This window comes from Chamaea fasciata, unplaced genomic scaffold, assembly GCF_029207755.1.
Source record: "Chamaea fasciata isolate MVZ Bird 193981 ecotype frontalis unplaced genomic scaffold, bChaFas1.0.hap1 SCAF_21, whole genome shotgun sequence".
Lineage (NCBI taxonomy): Eukaryota > Metazoa > Chordata > Aves > Passeriformes > Sylviidae > Chamaea > Chamaea fasciata.
In genome coordinates, this window is record NW_027094106.1 from 5,921,377 (window position 1) to 5,943,793 (window position 22,417).

General features: G+C 48.7%; 1 protein-coding gene across 1 annotated transcript; it reads left to right on the plus strand.

The window, feature by feature from the left end:
* Positions 1-4,471: 4,471 nt before the first annotated feature.
* TMEM248 (transmembrane protein 248) lies at positions 4,472-20,502 on the plus strand. The gene is made up of 7 exons (XM_066201903.1): positions 4,472-4,686; positions 12,695-12,869; positions 13,403-13,688; positions 15,142-15,292; positions 15,933-16,116; positions 16,541-16,684; positions 17,586-20,502. The coding sequence occupies exons 2-7, from the start codon at positions 12,711-12,713 to the stop codon at positions 17,604-17,606; spliced, it is 945 nt and encodes a 314-aa protein (XP_066058000.1). The 5' UTR covers positions 4,472-4,686; positions 12,695-12,710; the 3' UTR covers positions 17,607-20,502.
* The last annotated feature ends 1,915 nt before the right edge of the window (positions 20,503-22,417 follow it).

A 22,417-nucleotide genomic window follows, 5' to 3' on the forward strand; every position in this document is an offset into this window, starting at 1 on the left:
ACAACATTAACAACAAAAAAGATCAAATTATTCCGTGTGCGTGTGTCACCACTCCCAAATCGCTTGGGTAAATAACCCTGGGCTTTACTGAGTTTATTTAGGTGCTAATTCTGATCTCAAGGTCCGCACTGTTTGTCCCGGGGACGGGCGTGGGGGGAAGCAAACTTGCAGCTATTGTGTAAATATTGAAATAAAAGCGTGGTCGTTCTGCCCTCGTTAATGAGTCCCTAAACCCCTCCTCAGCTTTTGTTATTATAATATTCATTATTAATGATTCCTGGCCAGATAATCGCGGCCCATTCTGCATTTTCGGACGCGGCAGGTAACAATTCTCAAGTGCTCGGCTGGGTAACAGCGTTTATTTTTATTTTCTCCGCGGAAAAGTCTTTGGGGGTGAATGAAGCACTTTCAGGACGGTTTTGTAACTCAAGTTATCTGCGATGGAGACACTAAAGTGGGGATGTTTTGAATAAATTCATCAGGAAAGGTGGATTTCCACAGCCCTCCCTGCAGTAAATCCCCGAGGCAGGGCTGGAGCGCAGAGAGGCGCTCACAGAGTTGGGGTGTGAGACCCCAGAGCTGCACAAAATAGCGACTTTAATCGAAATATCATCCCTCGAAGTGATTTAAAATGCAGGTGTTGTGCCCTGCCGACTGGGGGGGGACTGGGAGGGACGGTGTCCCCCGGTGTCCCCCGGTGTCCCCTCAGACGTCGACGAGCGCGAGAACCACCTGGCGTGTCCCGGCCAGGAGTGCGTGAACACCCCGCGCTCCTTCCAGTGCCGGCCGTGTCCCGACGGCTTCCACCTGCGCCAGGGCCGCTGTGCAGGTACCTGCGCTCACCTGGGCTCACCTCAGTGTCCCCTGTGTCACCAGGGACCCTCTAGACGAGTGCATGGGGTCACCGCGCCACGGGGTCACCGTGATTTGGGGTCCTGTGGGTCACCGCGGGGTCACCATCCCATGAGGTCACTGTGACTTGGAGGTCACCGTGCCTTGGGGCGCTTGGACACCCCCTAACTCCCGTGGCCACCAGCCCTTGGTGTCCCCCTGATGTCTCCATGTCCCCGTGGTGACCCCGGTGTCCCCCCAGACGTTGACGAGTGCTCGGGGAGTCTCTATGATTTTGGGGGGTCCCTGTAATTTTGGGGTCTCCTGGTGACTTTGGGGAGGTCTCTCTGATTTCGGGGGTCCCCCTCTCTGCCCCCCCAGACGTGGACGAGTGCTCGCTCTTCGCGCCCGCGCTCTGCCGGGGGGGGCTCTGCTTAACGCCGCCCCCGCCTTCAGCTGCTACTGCCCCGGCGGCTTCTACCTCGAGCAGGAGCACCTGCAGTGCGTGGGTGAGCGCCCTGCACCTGCCAGGACCTGCCGGGGCCTGCCTGTGTCTGTCTGTACCTGTCTAGGTGTCTGGGTCTGTCTGTACCTGCCAGGACCTGGCTGTGTTTGTCTGTCTGTCTGCACCTGCCAGGACCTGTCTGTGTCTGTCTGTACGTGCCAGGACCTGGCTATGTTTGTCTGTCTGTCTGCACCTGCCAGAACTTGTCTGCACCTGCCAGGACCTGTCTGTATCTGTCTGTCTTTACCTGGCTGCATCTGCCCGGACCTGGCTGTGTTCATCTGTCTGTACCTGCCAGGACCTGCCGGGGGTCTGGCGGGACCTTTTTGTACCTGGTTGGATCTGTTTGTACCTGCCAGGATCCGTCTGTACCTGTGTCTGTTTGTGCCTGGCTGCACCTGCCAGGACCTGCCGGCACCTGGCTGTACCTGTCAGGACCCGCGCCTGGCCCCAAAACCGCTCCAAATCCCCCCGAAACCTCCCCAAATCCCCCCCAAAATGCCCCCGAAACCGCCCCAGTCCCCCCAAAGTGCCCCCAAATCCCCCCAAAGTGCCCCAAATCCCCCCAAAACCTCCCCCAATCCCCCCAAAGTGCCCCAAATCCCCCCCAAACCTCCCCAAATCCCCCCAAAACCTCCCCCAATCCCCCCAAAGTGCCCCAAATCCCCCCAAAACCTCCCCCAATCCCCCCAAACCTCCCCCAATCCCCCCAAAGTGCCCCAAATCCCCCCAAAACCTCCCCCAATCCCCCCAAACCTCCCCCAATCCCCCCAAAGTGCCCCAAATCCCCCCAAAACCTCCCCCAATCCCCCCAAAGTGCCCCAAATCCCCCCAAAACCTCCCCCAATCCCCCCAAAGTGCCCCAAATCCCCCCAAAACCTCCCCCAATCCCCCCAAAGTGCCCCCAATCCCCCTTTTTTTCCGCCCCCAGACAACGACGAGTGCGCGGCGGCCGAGGCGGAGCCGTGCCGGGGGGGCTCTGTGTGAACACGGTGGGCTCCGACCACTGCTCCTGCGCCCCCCGCTCATCCTCGACCCCTCCCAGCGCCGCTGCGTGGCCAACGACTCCCACCCGGGTGGGTTTGGGGGGGCCCGGGGGGACCCCGATGTCCTGGGGGATGACGAGACCCCGGTTTGGGGGGGGGTTGGGGGGTTAGAGGGGATTTTAGGGGAGGTTTAGGGGGTTTAGGATGGGTTTTGGGGGGGGCCCGGGGGGTCCCCGATGTCCTGGGAGGCTCGGGGACCCCGTTTTGGGGGGGTTAGAGGGGATTTGGGGGGTTTTAATGGGGTTTTGGGGGGGTTAGGAGGGGTTTTAGGGAGTTAGGTGGGGTTTTAGTAGGGTTTAGGATGGGGTTTGTGGGGGCCCGAGGGGTCCCCGATGTCCTGGGGGGTGAGGAGACCCCGGTTTGGGGGGCTTGGGGGATTAGAGGGGATTTTAGGGGAGGTTTAATGGGGTTGTAGGGGGGTTTAGGGAGGGTTTGGGGGGGGGCCGGGGGTCCCCGATATCCTGGGGGGCTCGGGGACCCCGGTTTTGGTGGGCTTGAAGGGTTAGGGGGGATTTGGGGGGGCTTAGGAGGGGTTTTTGGGGGGTATAAACGGGTTAGGAGGGGATTCAGGAGCCTCACCGGGAGTCTTGGGGTTACCTGGGGCTCCATTAACGAGGATTTTCTGCGGTCCCCCAAAACGGGGATCAGTTTTTGGGGTTCCCCATAACGGAGATCAATTTGGGGGTTCGAGACCCCCCCAAATAAGACCCCCCCCCCAAATTTTTGCCTCCTCCGAGGGGTCTTTGGCAGGAGCTGTGGCCTCTCCTGGAGTTTTGGGGTTACCTGGGGATCCATTAACGGGGATTTTTTGGGGTCCCCCATAACGGGGATAAATTTTTGGGGTTCGGGACCCCCCCAAATGAGACCCCCCCCCAAATTTCCGCCCCCCAGAGCTGTCGCTGACCGTGTGCCCTGGCTGTCCCCTGGGTGTCCCTGGGGGCGCCCTGGCTGTCACTGGAGCAGAAATTGGCTTTATTTTCCCCGCTCGTAGCTCAGTGTCACCGAAAGCTCCTGGGGTTGGATCTTTTATTGTAAAACACTTCTTTGCATGTGAACTCCCGCGTTTATTTCCTTTGGTGAGGAAGATGCTTTGCAGGAAATGCCGGAGTCATTAATTGTGACTCTCGCTCATTAATTCAGTGTTTTGGAAGCCACGGGAGTTTCTGACCTTTCTGGTCCTCGTGGCACTGCGGGAGTTTTACCTTCCCAAGGCGTTTTTAGGGAATATTTTTCACTCAATATTTAGGGAAGGTTTTCTCCCAGCTTGTCCAGCTGCCGGGGACAGTAAACATTATCCTCGTGGGGAACATCATCATCGTGTTACCATCAATAGTGCTAATTATTAATAATAGACAATAAGACATAACAATGACATTGCTATTGTTTATCAACATGTGTTTAAGTGAAGGTTTGTTTGCTTCAAGGATTAAACCCTGAACACTTTTAGGTGTTGAGCACCTTTAGGAAACACAACAAAAAAAGATGTTTTGGGATAGTTTTTAGAGGAAAAGTGGAGGGGGAAGGCGGGGAGCGCTGGGCTGCAGCGCTCGGGCCGGGGAGAGAACGCGGTCAGCGCCGGGCCCGGGCCCGTTCCCGGTGCTATTCCCGGGCCCGTTCCCGGGTCCGTTCCCGGTGCTATTCCCGGGCCCATTCCCGGGTCCGTTCCCGGTGCTATTCCCGGGCCCATTCCCGGGTCCGTTCCCGGTGCTATTCCCGGGCCCATTCCCGGGCCCGTTCCCGGTGCCGCTCCCGGGCCCATTCCCGCGTCCGTTCCCGGTGCTATTCCCGGGCCCATTCCCGGGTCCGTTCCCGGTGCCGCTCCCGGGCCCATTCCCGGGCCCGTTCCCGGTGCTATTCCCGGGCCCGTTCCCGGTGCTATTCCTGGTGCTGTTCCCTGGCCCAGTCCTGGTGCTGTCCTGGGCCCATTCCCGGTCCCGTTCCCGCTGCCGATAGCATTCCCGTTCCCATTCCCGTTGCTGTCCCGGTGCCATTCCCGATGCCTCTCCCGGCCCCTCCCGCGCTGCCGGCACCGCCTCAATCTTGTCCCCCCCGCGCCACCGTCGGCGGGTGAGGGGTCAGGGCTGCGGCCCGGAAGCGGCGGCGGAGGCGGGGCCGGTGCCGGGGCCTGTCCGTGTGTCCGGCCCGGGGCTGCCCGGGGAGCGGCCTCTCCCCAGCCCGCCGCCCGTCCGCCCGTGCCCGCAGCCCCGGCAGGGCAGGACCATGGTGCAGAGCCCGCCCGCACGGCAGCGCCGCCGCCCCTGAGCCCCGCCCGGCGCGGGGGCCCGAGCCCCGCCGCGGACGCCGGTAAGGAGGGGACGGGGCCGGCTCTGCACGGGCGATGCGGCCGCCGTGAGGCCGCCCCGGGGCTGGGGGGAGCACCGGGAGGGTCCCCGGGGAGCCTCGGGCCGCGCTGCCCCCCGAGCCCCGCGTCCCGCCTGGGTCCGGGCTGGTTCGGCTCTGTTACAGCCTTGGTTTGTTTTCATTGTTTGCATAACAGAATTGTTTTGGGGAAAGGTCGTCGGCTCGGAGTTTGTGTGCGTGGCGTCGTAGCAGGAAAAAGAAAAATAGAAAAACCAGTGAGAAATAAGAATTTCTGTAGCACTAAAAATAGTTGTGTTTCCAAAGAGCCTCTGAACAGCGATTCCTGCCTTGGGCTTCTCTGGTCTGCTTGTATTGGGATATTTTTTTTTCTCCTAATTTTTTATCCGTCCATATTTCATCCTATTTCACTTCTTTTTTTTTTTTTTTTTTGGGGGGGGGGGAGGGTATAACTTGATTAATGATCTGCCGATGGTTTTAATAATAATAAAAAAATTCCGGGTGCATCATGCCTAGAACATGGCTGCTCCATCCCCGCCGCCACATCCGAACCATCGGAATCACCCTGGGGGGAAAAAAAATTATTATAGCACAGCTGCGGGGCTTTATTCCCCTTTTCCCTTTGTTTGCTCTTTAAGGGTTTGTCTTTGGGCAGATGTGTTGCCGGGATTAGCTGTGGAGGCGGAATTACCGGGTTGAATTTGCGCCAGATAAGGATTCATTGAGGTTTGCTCTCCATGTCCCCGCTGAACTTCCCCCGAGTTTGGCCGCGGGAAGAAACGCCCTGGGGAGGATAAACCCGGGCCTGGCTGTTGTGGTAAAGGATTAGTGCGGGTTTTTTCTGAGGGCTGAGTTACAGGAAACACTCCCCGGTCCGGCTTTGTGCCTTGGGCAGGACACGGGGGTTCGGGTTTGTGGCGCTGCGCTGCCTTTTCCCGGCTCTGCGGGGACAAACCCGCTGCTGGCTGCGCTCCAGCCCCTGCCCGCAGGTGTGCACAGCACACGGACAACTCCTGGGGCAGCCCCGGCACAGGGAATGTTGGATTGTGGCTGGAAAACCCTCCCCGAGCCCGGCCGGCACGGAGGATTGAGCTTCCTTACCTGCCGTGGTTTGAGGAGCGGCTCCACTGGAATGTGATTCCTTCTTTTCCACTTGACAGACAAGGGCTTGAAAGGCCACCTGGTGAAAACAAAATAGTCCCTGTGCTCTGAGAGTGCCCAAGACAGGGCTGGGTGTCCTTTGTGAGCTGGGGACAGCAGGGACGGAGCCTGGCACACCCCTCCTGGAGCACCCCTGGAGCTGATCCTGCTGATCTGGCGGCTGGAATAAATCGCTTTTTTAATTAAATAACGCCACAGGTTTTGCAGAAATGGAGCTGTTTTTATCGGTCGAACCCTAAGTTGTTAATGAAACCCGCTGGTGTCAGAAGTGTGTTGCTTTTCCCAAACCTCCCCTTGCCCAAAGCTGGGTGGGAATTCATTTTCTTTCCAAGTCTGCCCTGGCCTGTGGATAAAGCTGCTTCCCAGGGCTCAGAACTCCCAGGTTTTGTTCTGGATGAGAACTCGTGTGTGTCCCGGCATTTGGGGGTTGTTCGTGTGCGAGATGCAGAGTGAACTCTCACAGCTGGGGCTGAGCAAGCTGAGGTCCCGTTCCCTCTGAGCCTTGGGGGTGCAGCACACAGACACGCTGACATTCCAGCCAGAGCTTGGATATCTCAGCTGAGCCCTCATTTCTGTTGGTTTTGCTGCTGTTTCTTTTTCCATCAGTGGCCGTTTTGCTGCTTCCCTCCCTGCCTTCCCCACCCAAACTCTGAATTTGCCGTTCCCCAAAGCTTGTCAGTCATTTTTCTGCTTGTGATTCAAGCTGTGTGTGTGTCTGCATCCCTGTCTCCTCACAGTCCTCATGACAGACCGAAGAGCCTTTTCCTGGCATTCCTCTGCACTTTCACTGCTGAATTGGCTCCCACATTCCTTAACGAGTGGCTTTAATGAACTCAGCAATTAACCTTGAACTGGTCACTCACCCAGTCTCTGATTGCTGGACAGTTTCTGATGAGAATTTTCACACTTCTTGGTTAAAGCCATCCTGTATTTTTGGCTGCTGTCAGTTCAGTGTACACAGAATTTGATTCCTCATGGGTCTTTAAAGATGATGAAATAATTTTACTTTTAATTTGACTTTTTAAAGTGAATAATTTTACTTTTCCTTTCCTCTCCCAGCTTCTCATGCTGAGCAGCAGTAACCAGAATAGCAATTTTTTAATACAGATTCAAAGCCCTTCATCTGTTATTGTGTGTTTTATTGCAGTCTGGGTGATTTGGGTTATGGTAACTCACGTTGGAAGTCATGACTTGGAAAAGCTGGAAGGTTTAAAAATGCCCATGAGCTCTTTTAGATGGGAGTGGATCCATTCCCATGGCACAGGCTCTTGGCAGACAGAGGTGCCTGCTTCAGGTTTGGCACCAAAATGTCTGATTTTCAACCGGGGGTTGAGTTCATTTTAATTTTACAGCTGAGTATGTTTCAAATTACATTTTTCACTTCTAACAAAAGTCAGAATTCGGGGTTCATTGAACCAGGGAAAAAAAACTTCCTCACTCTATTTCTCTTTCCTGACTTTTCACTTTTCTTCCCTTTCCTCATTCATCATTTTTAACAACTCGGAGCACATAAAAAATGCTTGAAACTTGTTTGGATTTGTCTGTTTCTGCACGAATTTTTCCTCCAGTGGGAAATGGAAATCACCTTTGCTGTCCCCAGAGTATCAGCTGGCACAAAGTTCAGGTGCTTGTGGCGAATCCAGCAGACTTTCTGAACAACACAAGTCTCTTGGGAAGGGCTGGCACACACAGATTGAGTAATGTTTGTTTTCCTTTTTGTTTTTTACATCATCGACCTTTCATTTAAAGTTTTCTGTCTTTATTGAGAGTTGAAGTCCAGAATTTGGGTGTTAGAAATTCAGTCTCAGTTTGATCTTTACATTTTTTTTTTGTCACTCACCAAATTACTTCCCTTCCTTGGCTTTGTTTCGTGGGCAGACCTGGGATGCTTGCTGTTCTTCCCCCGCTTGGGGATGTTGAAATGATTAATTAAAAGTGTTTGAAAAGTGTTTTGAGAGGTGAAAATAAACATTTCATGCAAGTATGAACCATTTGCTTCTTTCTATTCGTGCAAGTCCCTGGTTTTTTGTTCATATTCTGCATCCTGATGCTCTGTCAGGATACCAGGGGGATGGAAAGTCCTTTTCCACATTTCCAGATTCTGTTCTCCTCCTGCCCTGTGCAGTGTCCTCCCTGCACATGCAAAGCCGTTTTCCTGCCATTTCCAGCTTCCAGGCTCCGGGAAAACGTGGAGTTTTTTATCAGTAAACATATTTGTGAATAAAATAGCTCAAGCAAACCGATAAGGCTGGAGCCAATTCCCGTTATCTGGAGCAGATGTGGTTGTGCACATCTGGGCTTGTGTTTGGTTGGATTCAAGGACCCAAGGTGATGTTTTCGTAGTTTCCTCCTCCACACATCCTGACTGCCTCCCTCCCTCTGTGCTGGGGAGAAATCTGCTGGTAGTTCCTAGGAGGTTGTTGATTTGGGTTTATTTTGATTTATTTTCTCCTGGCCGGGAGGAGGGGAAGAGGCTCAGCTGGACCTGGAGGATCCCTCCAGGATGGATTCCTCCTCCCTGCCTGCCCTGCTGCTGCTGGGGAGGGTTTTAGGCTGTGCAATTTCATCCCACACTTCCTAAAAAGATGATCTGAAGCTGCTGCAGATCCCAACACCTCTATTTTCCCCCAGGTGTCAGGTTGGTAAAGTTACTCTTCCTTACCCTTGGTCTTGAAGCTCATCAGGTTGTCCCAGAGCCGCCTCTGCAGCCTGGACAGCCCCAGCACCAGCACCAGCCCCAGCTCACACAACTCTCATTTTTATTTTGCTTTATTCTCACTCTTAGGTCAGATTTGAAGAGAAAAAAGCCAAATGAAAGATGGTTTTGGTGTACCTGGTGCTGTTTGTTGTTGTTAAAGGAGAGGCACTTCCAGATGAACACCACTGCTTTGTTTGCATTTGTTTATGGGCTGCTTTCCCGTGCTTTGCTTGATTTGTGTTTGTAAATATTCCTCTGGCACACAACATCATTTTCATTTGAGGTGGTTAACCCTGAGCTGACCCATTTCCTAACCCCTGTGCACTCCTGGCAGTGGAGCACCTTTGAAAATATAGTTGGTTTGTTTTATTTGAGCTGCGCAGCTCAATTTAAACAGTGTTCTGTGCAATGAGGTATTGAGAATTGGAAAACTTGTGAGATGCTAAAGGAGAAGTGCTGCCTCCTGCCCTTCTCCTCCACCTAATTTTCCTCCTTAGGATATTTCAGTGGTGGTTTTACATTTAAACCCCTCCTCTAGAGTGATTACCTTACCTGCACAACAAGGAGGGGAAATACCTGTGAGGAAACTCGGTCATTTTAAGCTTTCTAGTGGCAGGGTGGTAGTTGATATTATTGACAAAAATGCCAAATGACTTTGATCTCTTTGAAATTCATGTTTGGTTTGGGCTTTTTTTCACTTGGGTAACTGCAATTTTGCTTTCAATACCTGCTTTAGTACAGCGTATGGGGGTTTTATTGTTCTTAGGAATTCAGTTCCTTTGATATTAAGCCTCAAAATGGGAATTTAATACTTCAGCTGTGAGTCATTGCATTGACTTTTTGGTCTTTGCAATAGGCTTCAAGATTTTCCTTGTTTGTAATTTAGCCTTGAAAAACTCATCAGTCTTATTGCAGCAGCTTCCTTTTCCACACTCTTTCATACACAAATAAAGAGGAATTCACGAGGTTACTCTTTTGAGGTTGCTGTCAGGAGCTGCTTTGGAGGAAAACTCCCCCAAATTGTAGAATATTTCCTTGCCTTTTAGTCGGCTGCTCAACTCTGTGTTGCTCTGGCACCCTGACAGATTAAACTGTTGTATTTCCACCCTTTACCTTTTTAATCTTTTTTTTTTCCCTGCCTGGGTTTGTAGATGCTGATTTAAGAGCTTGACATCTCCAGGGTTTCCCGGCGAGTTCCAGCAGCTGCAGCTCCTGCTGAACATCCCTCACTACCCAGCAATTACCTTGGAGCTGCTGGCCAATGTTCCAGCCTGGCAGTTTTCATTCTTGAGCTCCTTGTTTAGTCTGACTGGGGAGATTTTTATTGCACCAAGGATTAAAAGGCTTTGCTGGAGTGGAGAGAGGCAGCGGCAGTCATTAGAGCCACTCACTAAATTATTTATTTGGCTTAAAAGTGAAATCTGATCTTGCTTGCCTGACCTGCCAGGAGGTAAAAGCATTGTTTTGTTTGTTGGTTTGTTTTTTGGGTTTTTTTCCAGCTCTGTGAACGAGAAATTAAAGTTTAAATTATATTTTTGAAGTTACTCATTTACACAGAGGAGGAAGTCAGTTACCAGAGCTGGCAGAAGAATTGGGATGCACTGTGATTCTAACAGAGAGGAGTTTAAGGAACCCTGAAAATCCACAGACATTTTGATGTAATGCACTGATCTGGATCACAAATTCCATGATAATTAAAGTTATTTAAGTACTTTGATTAAAAAAAAAATCAGTGATTCTTCAGGCAGCAGCATGGAAACATTCATCCTTCTGCTTTCCACCATTGCTGTTTTCCTGTCAGCTCCAGTATTGAAATCCACAGTTGTTCCCTTTTCCCTCCCAAATGCTCCAAAGGCACATTACTCCTCGGAAATTGCAGCTTATGGCATTTTCTAATTGCTTTCAAAGCCAGTGAGTTATGGCAGCATATTAAACAACTGGCACTTAAAAGCTGCTGATCTCTTACATAAAAATATTAGCCCGAGTATTTCTCTGTGTAGGATTTTCAGCACATCCCAGATTTTTTTTGTGGCTGGTTTTAGACCCTGTGGTAAACAAATTCTGATGGAATTTATTTTAAAAAAGGAATGCCAGCCCTGGATGTGCTGTGGGTGACACTCAACCCTGATTAAACGCTGCAGTAAACTCTCCATCAGTGTTATTTCCTAAAGGAAATTCAGGAGGGGACACTGCCTACAACTCTGCTTTTGCTTGAAGTTTTGATCTCCTCCCATCTCCACATGTGTCTCCCACGTTTCCAGAAGGAGTGTTTGGGATTTTGCTTGTGGATGGAGCGTTTGGGGTTTTTAACTGGGGCTCTTTGAAGGAATTTGCTGCCAGGGGACAAGACGGGCAGAACGTGCAGGAGGGCGGATCATTCCCAGCATGATCCCTGCCAGCCCCAGCTCTCCCTTCCCCTGTCCCTGCTGCCTCCTGCCGCCTTCCCTGGCCTGCCTGCCTGTGCCACAGCTGCTTTGGGACAGAGTTCTGGTAAGGTGCTCATTTCTCGTCACCTTTCCTTGCCCTCTCCTTTCCCTGCTTTTCGCTCTGGGTTTGGAGAGACGTTTGCAGCACCCAATTCTCAATGAGAAAAACTTCCTGGGCTTTGCAGGGTGAATGGAAAGGGGTTGGTGGTGCAAAATCAGAAAGCCAGGATGTGATCTTGTGCAGAATCAGAAAGCCAGGATGTGATCTTGAGCTCTGGAGAGCTCTGTCTCAGCAGGCACAGCCCGAGGTTGTGTTGTTGGCACTGCACTTCTCTCTCTCTTCTACCTGAGCTGGATTTTCCCCCTCTCTGGAGTACTTTTGCAGGTTCTGTCAATATTTCTCCTGTTAACAGGACCTGAAGCATTCCTGCCAGTAAAATCCTGGGTATACACAAGGAAGTTGGGATCATTGTACTCTGTGGGCTCTGAAAAGGGCTTTGTCTGAGTGCTTGTCCTTTACCCTTCTTCTGTTTTCCCTTCTTAAATCAATAGGTCAGATCCCTGATCCCTCCCTGCCTTGCCTTGTGCCTCTCTCACCCTCAGAGCTGCCACTTTTCAGCCCTGCTACACCTGGATTGTAAATGACAGTGATGGGAGTCAGTAGGAATCACCCAGACTTGCAGGAGCACTCCCTGCCTTAATTAAATGTTATCAGATCTCTGTGGATGGTCCAACTTTAACCCTTGCAGTACAGAATGCTTTCTGCCTTTCCCTCGGAGTTTTGGAGGTCAGCAGCACGTTGCTAGGAGCAGCTCCTGCCTTGGTGGTTTGGTTGGGGTTAAAAGCCTTCTCAGCAGGGTTTTGGGGAAGACAAAGATAAAGGTTGGCTGGGAGTTCTCCTTGCAGAGCTTCTGAAGGAGATGTCACAAGGCTGCCCTTTAACACCTGGGCTGTTTGCTTTTCCCTGGGAGTGGAGGTGAGGGAACTGAGACAATAATTTGGGTCTTTTTGCTCTGCAGGTAAAAAATCAGGAGGGGAATCAGACAAAATATTATGTTTGGGGTAAAAATTAATGTCTTGGGACATTTCCTCAGTGTGTAAGGTCCTGGCTTTGCCTACAGGCAGAACAAAAAGTTCTAGATCCTGTAAGAATTAAATCAAGACCAGGAGTCTCCCAGCCTCCACCTTAATGCAGTTTTTGGGTGTTTCTGCCCATTGGATTCTTGATGCAAAGGCCTAAAATAATGTAGGGCTGCTTCTCAGATCCTGCTTTGAAAATAGAGGCATTTGGGATGGGGTGAAGAGGGATCCTGGAGGCTCCAGCCTCGGTTTTCAAAGGATGTCAAAGTTTGGTTTGTAACTCTGTGCATTCAGACACTGCTGGCATTACGGTGGAGCAGTGATACCCTGCCTGGGGAAAGGCAAGAACTGGGTTTATTGCTTGTCAGCGATGCTGGGCTGTGCTGGAAGCTCTCATTCCTTAAAATCTGTTCCCAGCCGGCAGTTTGAAGCCCTGGGAAGGTGATGTGGAGCCTGTTCTGACGGCTGCAGCGTTTCAGGCACACGCTCCGTGCTCAGTGAGCAGCACAGCCACGGAACTGAATCTCAATTTTGTGCAGAGAAATCCCATTTCTGTCTTTTGTCTGATGTGATCCACCACCCCTCACCTGTAACACTGTGACTCTGTTGGAACGTTCTTTGCCCTCAGGTGAACAATCAGAATAATGTTCTACATAAACCTGTTGGAGAACCTGAAGGTTTATATCAGCAGCCGCCCTCCGCTCGTGGTCTTTATGATCAGCGTGAGCGCCATGGCCATCGCCTTCCTCACACTGGGCTACTTCTTCAAAATCAAGGAGATCAAATCACCAGAAATGACAGAGGTACGTGCGGAAATGGTGTTCATTTGGAAAACATGCCTGAAGTTAATTTTTTTTTCCCCTCCCAGAGAGCACGGAGTCGTGTGGGGGATTGTGCCCGTTTTACTTTCAGAGGGGCTGCTGGGGTCAATGTTTGTTAGTCTTGTTTTGTGTCAAGGATGAGGCCAAATCGTCTGCCATGGATCTTCCCTGCTGTGCCTGGGAACCTTTCAGTTTGTTATTTAGGGTCACTGAGCCGGTTTGGGGAACTTTTTCCCTCCGCACTGTCCTGTGAGGAGGGAAACCTCGGCAGGAACCGCTCAGCCCGGAGCGTGGTGAGAACAGACCAAGTTTCCCTTGTAGCTCAGGGAGGGAGCTGGGCCTGAACCCGTCTGACCTGTCCAAACAGTTCTCCTGTTTCTGAGGCAGCCCTGCTGGTGTTTGCGTTGCTTTGTGAGCCGTGTGATTTTTGTTCAATGGCCTGGAACCGGGGCGGGATGGGACCGAGCGGGGCGTGAGCTCCCTCAGGGCCCTGAAATCTCCCCCTTTGTTTGAAGGACTGGAACACTTTCCTGCTGAGGTTTAACGATCTGGACTTCTGTATATCCGAGAATGAGACCTTAAAGCACCTCCTCAACGACACCACAACCCCAGAGAGCACCGTGACCAGCGGGCAGGCCAGGTCTTCCACACAGTCCCCGCAGACCCTGGAGGACTCCGGTCCCATCAACATCTCCGTCACCATCACGCTGACCCTGGACCCCCTCAGACCTTTTGGGGGATATTCCCGCAATGTCACACACCTCAGCTCCACCATCTTTGGCCACCAGATTGGACTTTCAGGTAGGCAAAGCCAGACCTTTAAAAATTCTGGTTACATTTGGCTTTTAGAGTTCGTTTTTTTTTTTCCTAAGCTTTCAGTGGGGGAATTTGCTTCAAACTGAAACTAAGTTGGTTTAGATTAAATATTAGGAAGAAAATGTTGATTGTGAGGGTGATGAGTACTCAGAAGCTGTGGCTGGCCATTCCCTGGAAGTGTCCCAAGGCCAGGTTGGACAGGGCTTGGAGCAACCTGAGATAGTGGAAAGTGTCCCTGCCATGGCTGGGGAGTGAAACAAAATAGTTTTTAGGGTCTCCTCCAACCCAAATCATTCTAGGATTCTAAATATTTCTGTAATTTAAATAACTATATAATCAAATAAAAAATTACCAGCTTATTATGGGTGAGATAAATCTTCTGCACAGATTTATTGTGAGTTGATTCCTGTATGGAGCCCTTCATTTGGTTGTTAGAGGAACTTTTCCCTGCATTCAGAATGGAAAAGCACCTGCAGGTGTGCCAAGATCAGGCTTGGCAGTTTGAAATGATTAAACCTAATGACAATGGAAGGTCATTTTAAAGCCAGCAGAATTCCAAACAGTGACTCTCTTCAGTTTTGTCTTGATCCATCAAGTCCTCAACTGACATTTCAAATGTGACATAGATGCAGTGGAGAGTATTATGGTGTCTAAAAAATTCTAGTTTATCTAAAATGCAGAAGTGAATCAGCTTTAATATCCCAAATAGCACCAGATAAGGTGATTATGGTTTCTGTGGTGTGCAGAGACCAATCTGCTCTCTGGCTGCCTGCCAGGATGTTTTGACAGGGGTTTGTAGAGAATTAATAGAAATTGATAATAGAACCTCACTGTATTCTAGCTTTCAGCCAGAATTGCATTTTATTGTAGTGTTGAAGGTCTTGAACCTGTGGAGAGACATTGCCCATAGCTGCAAATGTGCATTACTGTATTTTCTGTTGTCATTTTGTTGCTGCTTTGAGAGCTACCAAGTGCAAGTTCCATTTGCAGTAGCCTGGGTTCATTTTCAGTCTGAATTTCTCCATGTGGAGTTATCATACATGGCTTAACGTGCAGTTCAGTGTCTGCTGACACCTTTTTCTCTACACAAACACCTCCACTTTGTAAAGTGAGCATCAGGAAAAACAGATGTTGAACGAAGTTCACTCTGTGAACATGCATGAATTCACTTATATAGAGTTTTTAATTTCTGAAAGCAGCCTGGTGAGCCCAGTTCTGGGGTGGGAGGGATTAGAAGGAGCAGCAGCTGGGAGATTTTGTGTTTTGTTTGGGGTTTGAACTTTTCTTTCTGCTCTCTTTGTTGCCTGCAAAGATCCGGGGTGACTCCAAAGGGTGACGCTTCCTGCCTTAATCGTTTGTGTGTTCTTCTTACCCCAGAGATTGTTGCTCAGATACTTTTATGCACCAAAGCCCAGCTTTCCTTGTCTCTTTCTCAAAGGCAGAGAATCCCACGAGGAAATAAACATCACCTTCACCCTGCCAGCTGCCTGGAATTCCGATGACTGTGTCCTGCACGGCCACTGCGAGCAGGTCGTGTTCACCACCTGCATGACTGTGACTGCAGCCAGCAACGTTTTCCCAGTCACAGTGTAAGTGCAGCTCTCCTCCAGCGGCTGCTTCCCTGCCTCATTCATTCCTCTGAGTTGTTAGCTCCTCGTGGAAGTGCCTGTTGATGGTGGGAATTACCTCCTTGCACTCCTTCCCCCTCGGTAAAACATTTGTCTCAAAAGCTCTGCTGTCTTAGAGATTTTTGCCGTTCAACTGTGATTTAAACTGCACTGGGAGCAAGAGGATCTGTGGAAGTTTAAGGAATTTACCCCCTAACTGAGTTTCAGAGATGAGGTTTGACGCTGAGGTTCTTACCCTCTTCCCTGCTGAGAGATCAGCACAAGGCAAAAGCTGCTTTGCCTTCACCAAAATATCTTCCATTTGTCTTCTCTGGCTTCCCTGGTTCCATCCAGCTGGAGAACCCCAGGCTGTGGGAAGCCTTAGGAAAACCGGTATTTTTCCAATTGAGCTGTGGGATGTTGGCTTAGTGCAACAACGTGCAGTTAAATTCTAATTTTAGCATAGCAATCATGTGGCTTTTGGGGGTTTTGAACTTAAACTTTGGGGTTTTGTTGTTGCTTTGGAAGTCCCAAACTAAAATCATGTTTAGAGAAGAAAAGTTGTCCTGGTTGGACATGGAAAATACATTTCAGGGTGCTGATTATTTCTGTTTCGTTGCAGTCAGCCACCACATTGTGTTCCTGAAAGCTACAGCAATGCCACTCTGTGGTACAAGATCTTCACCACGGCCAGGGACTCGAACACAAAATACGCCCAGGATTACAACCCCTTCTGGTGTTACAAGGGAGCAATTGGGAAAGTCTACCATGCTTTAAATCCCAAACTAACTGTTATAGTTCCAGATGTAAGTGCTGGGCTGTTCCTCTGCTGTTTTCAGTAAATGCTTAGCTCTGGTTTCATTGAATATGGTTCCTAAAATTGTCATTGTTTTGCTGTTGGTTTATTGTGTGGTGTGAGGGCTGAGCATGCTCCCCCCTAATGGATTTAATGATCTTCATCCACGTGCCTCACAGCTCTTGAAAACCACCATTTACAGTTGGAAATCATTTCACAAAAGCCTCTGCCAATATTTGAAAAAAAAAATATCCATAACACAGATTTTTTTAACGCGAGAAACATTTTGTGCCACCATCAGGAATCGACTCCATTGCTGCGTAAAGGGGAGGAAGTTGATTCATGAAGTAATTTTCTGGGTTGATCTGGTAATTATTGCTTTAAAATCAAATGCTAAGTCAGTGAATGGTTTTAATTTGCTTTTCTGTGTGCAGGATGATCGCTCCCTAATAAACCTGCACCTCATGCACACCAGTTACTTCCTCTTTGTGATGGTGATTACAATGTTCTGCTATGCAGTCATTAAAGGCAGACCAAGCAAACTGAGGCAAAGCAACACAGAATTCTGCTCTGAAAAGGTGAGTGTGTGTGTGTGTGCTAACAAAGCCTGGACTCTGATAAGGAAACAGAGAAAAGCTCCTGTCGGTCAGAGGACAGACAGACTGGTTTTTCTTGTCTCTGGAGATGGGGATTTAATTGCCTTTCAGAGGGATGTGGGTGTTTCACTGTGGACAGTGCAGGTGGGGTTATAAAACCCAGTATACAAAAGTGCTTTGGAGATCCTCAAGGTGAGATTTCTGTCCTCCAGAAATGGATTATTGCAGCTCAGGACATGCTGGGCCGTGACTCTGCTGCCATAATTCTGGTTATGGTTGAACTGTTGAACTGTTTTGTGTGAAGCAATGAATAGGTGGCACTAAATCTTTATTTATTCATTATCTCTTACCACAACAGACTGAAAACTGTGAGTAAAACATGGTACATAATTCTAAGGGTTGTTCATCAGAATTAAGTTAAAAACAAAGCTGTTGAAAGAGTCATTGGTCGTTAATCAGAATTAAGTTAAAAACAGTAACAAAGCTGTTGAAAGAATCATTGTCCAAAATTACCTTGGGGACCTGCAGTTTGCCTGAAGGATTAAATATGAGTATAGTTAATTAAATATGAATATGTTTAATTAGAAGTAGGAAGCCAGTGTTGACACATTCTGATCTTAATGGTATTTTGTAGTTTGAGCTGGTTTGGTGTGTTTTTTGTGAGATTTTTGGTTTTGGGTAGTTTGGAACTTCAATTCTATTGATTTTTGCAAAGTACAAAACTCGCTTTGATTTCCTTTCCAAGTCAGACTTTCCAAGCTTTCTTTGAAAAGTCAAGGACAGCTCTGCCAGCTCACAGAGATAAATCATATCACTGTTACAGGATTAAGAATTTGCCTTTAATTAAATATTTTCTCTTCCTTTGGTTTATTTTTTTTTCCAGGTTGCTTTGTCAGAAGCATAGAAACCCCCCTTCTTCTCCTGAGAACGACCGAAACCATTGCCTGCTGAACCCAGTCTGGGTCTTAACACTCTGTGAATCCATTTACCTTTGCAATGTTGGTTTATTCCAACCAAAGACATTTCAAAGTGCCTGTAATTGATTTGTACATATTTATAAAAGCAGAATATCCAGAGTAATTCCGAGGAGATGTGCTTGTCCTTCCCCGGGCACAGCCCTGTGTCGGTGTAGATAACTCCAGTGAAAAAGGCTCCACAGAGGCAGAGATTTTTGTCTAGCTGCACCTGGGCAGGTGAAGATGCCTTTGCAAACAACCAAGAGATGTTTGTTTGTTTGGTTTTTTTTTTTGCCCAATATGTACAGTGTGTTTGAACCAAGTATGCACCTTTGATATAATCCTGCATTTCCAAAGCCACCAATCTACAACATGAATTCAATGTGTGTTTGTGTGGCCTAATACTTTATTCCATTTGCTCCTTGCTTGCAAAAAAAGATATCAACATTTTAGATTTTTTTTTCCTCTCTCTTTTGGAAGAAAAAAAAGAGTACATATTCACATTTTAATAGCGCTGTATTTAGGACAAACTTGTGCTTTTATTCATAGTAAAAAAAAAAAAAAAAGAAGTGAAGTCCCATTTTGAACTGTTACTTACTGAAAAGAACTGTTTGATTTCTTTTGGTTTGGTTTGGTTTTTTGTTTTGTTTTGGGGTTTTTTTTTGTTTTGGTTTGGTTGTTTTTTTTTTTTTTTTTTTTGGTGGGTTTTTTTGGTATTTCATTTGGCTTGCTGAATGCCAGAGAACCAGTCAGCACAGAGACTATCTGGAAAACTTTTCCACTTGGCCTCCCATCCCCAGCCCTCCAGCCAGGATTGTGTGTCTCTGCTGCAGAGCAGCTTTCTGTAAACTTTTTTGGTTTGGTTTTTTTTTTTTTTTTTTTTTTTTTTTTTTTTTTTTTTTCTTTTCTTTCTAGAAAGTGAAACTTAATAAAAAGATGTGTTGTGTTAACAGCCTCCTGGGGCTCTCTGCACAGCCTTGGGCAAGTGCAAAGAGTGAAAGGAAAAGAAATCCCAGAGTCTGTTACAGCTTCGCTCTGGGGCTGTGGCTGCAGCTCTGAGGGGCAGCTGCCAATGGCACTGCTGAGCTCTGGCCCATTAAATTCATTAATTTGCCATTTACTGCTGTCCACTCAGGGGAAAATGGCCACAAGAGTGGGGCTCTTGTGAGGAAGGTCAAAGAAACCACCCAGTGAAACCCCTGCTGCTCCCTGTGTCCATTCTTCAGTCAGAGATTTGATTCTGTACATTTCTCCCTTCCCACTCTGCCTTTTGCTGTTTTTTTTTCCTGGTTCCTTGAGCAGTCTCCTTAATTTCATGGGTCAGGTTCTTCCTGCAGACATTTTCACCACTGCTTTTAAATCTCACTGATTGCCTTAATTGACTTTTCATCTTTTCTCCCAGCTTTCTCATCAGGTGGTGTGACAGCTCTGCATTCATTCATTCATTCATTCATTCATTCATTCATTCATTCATTTATTCATTCATTCATTCCTCCCCATGGGCTTTTTTTTCCTCCTTTTTTTGCTCCAAACTCCACAGAAGAAAAAAAGCCAAGTGAGAATCTCATAGTCTCAGTGATGCTGGCATAAAATTCCCAGTTTATTCCCCCCAGACTCCTGGTCTGTGTGTGTTGGGACTTCAGTAAGTTCACGAGTCTTAAAGGGTGTTTGAACAGTCACAGTTTCCTTCAGAACACGTTTCCTCCTGCAGTTTCACTTCCTTAGGTGGGATTACCTGACTTGTTTTCCTCCAGAGAATGTTAAGGCAAAGCTTTAGAGATGGCCTGGTTTGAAGTTTAGGGGTAAAAAAGAAGCTCCCAGTTTTCTCCTGATGCTGCTGTGGGCTGATGCTGCTTCCCTGGGATGAGGCAGGGAGTGAAACAGGCCAAGAGCTTCTCCTGAGCTGGTCCTAAATCCCAGCCTGAGCTTGTCCTAAATCACACAAGCCCAGCCTTCTGGGTTCATCCTCACTCCAGGAGTTGCCTCTGAGGGTGGCTTGATCTGGGGACCAAAGACAGGAGTAGGAGGTGGATTGGGAGAGAGGTGATGCAAATCCTGGAAACAGCCAAAAACCACCCAGCATCAGCTGACTCCTTCAGGAAAGCAAAGCAAATCCTTTCTCCTTCAGCAAATTCCAACTCCAAACATCCCAGCTGGAATTTGGGCTGATGGGGAAACCATTTGGGAATGAAAAGAGCCTGCTTGGCAACTTCTCCCCCACTTTCTGCACCCCCCCAGGAATATTAAAGATTGTGACCCATAAATGCAAAAGGGAAAACGTTGGGAGAGTTGGATTATTTTGGCCTTAGTTGATCCTTTTGCCCCCTGTATTGCAGCAGGGAGGTGCAGGGTGTCCCAGCAGGCCAAAAATGCTGGAATGCTGAGGAATATTGGATTGTTCCCAGGCGATGTACAAAGTTAAATGCAGCCAAACAGAAGAGTTAAAACTTAATATTAAAGTTCAGATCATATTGATCTTTCCTTTTTTTGTTTTCTTTTTTCTTTTTGACTATGACTTGAATCAGTTTTGATTCTATTTGTACGTGTTTTCTTGTTCTTAGAAAGCTGCCATTTTCTTTTTCTTTTTTTTTTTTTTTTTTTTTTTTTTTCATTTTCTTTGGCATTACATAGAAAATCTGAGCCTTGGTTTCAACCCTCTGCAGGTGATTGTAGGGTTCGAGATGGCTGTTTTTTGGGTTTTCTGTTTTGTTTTGTTCTTACATTTCACTTGTCTTGTTGCATGATGGTTAATAGCTGATTTGGAAATGACATTTCTCTCCTAGATTAATTTTTGTGTTTGTAAGATGTGCATATTGCTTTGCAGAATAAAAACTATGAAGTTTATCTTCGTTGTCTTTATTTGCACAGCCTGGTAGCTGCAGAGGTTTCATAAATCAACCAAAATTGTGTGGAGCACGGGAGGAAATCAGGGGGAAATCTGCAGTAAAATGAAATTGAATTTGAGTTGTAAATTCACTTTTCCCCTCCAGCACTCATCAAAGCTTTGCTGGTGATGAATTGCCTGGCAGGGACAAAATCAATCTGTGGCTGAAGGCAGCAGCCCCTGTTCCTGTTTAACTCCTGGGACTTGTTTGTCTGCTGTCACCAAAATTTGGATTGCTGAGCCCCAGCACTGAGCTGGCAGATCCTCAGGAGCTGCTCACACAAAGGATCCGTTGTGGCTCCTTTCTCTCAGCCTTTCCCAGTTTTTGGGTGCAGTGTGCCCTTGAGGTGTCTGTGAACCCGGGCTGGGAACAGCTCAGCCACCAAACCCAGGGGCCAGGTGGGAGCTGGCTGGGTTTGGATCCTCCTCCAGCCCCATCCCTGAGGATCATCCCTGAGGGCCCTGCGGAGGCTCTCACACACCCAGTCCCCTCCTGTGCCTTTTCCTGGGGCTCTGGCACAGCTTGGTTAGTGTTTCTCCTTTTAAAAGGGATTTTACACCTCTGCTGTGACTTTGCTGCCTAAAAACTGCATCCTACGGATCATCCCAGGCTCTGTCCTGCCCTGCAAGGCTTCCTAAAGGAGCATGATTCCCTGTTCTTTACCCTCTGAAAATGTTTCTTTACAGGATATTAAGGAAACTCTTCCGATCTAATCGCAGATTGCCCTGGGGTGCTTATTTTTTAAGCTGCTTGCAACAGGATTTGGGCGCCTCGATGGAATGAACAGCAGTAAGATTGAAGCTGTAGTGACAAAAGGACTAAGGCAAGGCAGAGAGCAGCTTTTATTAATGTTTGTGAATTTTAAAAATAAGTCACAATTCCATGCCATTTGTTTTTTTGAAAGGATCCCGGCTGGTAATATTCCGGCAAGAAGGGGGTTCATAGTGAGGAGGGTGCTAAAGTATTCCCTGTGGTCATGGGAGTTGTTTTGTCAGTGGGGAAAGGATGAGAGCCCCGGAGCAGCTCAGGTGAGGTGAGGGACAGAAAAACAGGGACCCTGTATGAACAAAATTGTCACCCGGAAGGCACAAATGGCTAAAAAACGTGATTTTGGGGAGTTAGGGCTTACTGTGGGGCTCAGAGCGATGGATGTGCCCCTAAGTTTGAGCCTCCCCCTCCTGAAAGCCTGGTCGTGTTCCTTAAAGCTCAGGGAATGGGGAAAAACAACTTTAAAACGCACATTCCCAAAAGGAAACCCTCAGTGAGATCCCGGGCGACCTGAAAGTGCCGGGAAATGAGGAGAAAGCAAACGTGGATGTGGGTCAGGGAGAGAAACCTGGAATTCCTGCAGGGAATTTGTAGGACTGAGGAAAGCTGAGGAGAACTGAGCAGTGTCAGTGGGGAAGGGGGAGCTGTGCCCTGAGGGGGATCCCGGAGGATGGAGGGGCTGGAAGGGCATCCCTGAGTGGGGATCCCCGAGAATGGAGGGGATGGAAGGAGGATCTCTGAGCGGGGATTCCTGAGGAAGGAGAGGCGCGATGAGGATTTCTGCAGAGGGATCCCTGTGGACAGAGAGTCTGGAGGAGAATTCCTGTGGGTGGAAGGTCTGAAATGGTGTCCGGCAGCAGAGGATCCCTGTGGGAAGATCCTGAGGTGACGATCCCTGAGGATGGAGGGGCTGGAGAGGGAATAGTGCGGACAGAGTCCGGAGGGGAAATCCTGAGGGGGAATCCCTGCGGACAGAGTCCCGAAGGGAAATCCTGAGAGGGAATCCCTTGGGATTGAGGGTACGAAGGGGAATCCCTGAGGAGGAATTCCTTGCGACTGAGGGTCCGAAGGGGAAATCCTGAGGGGGAATCCCTGCGGACAGAAAG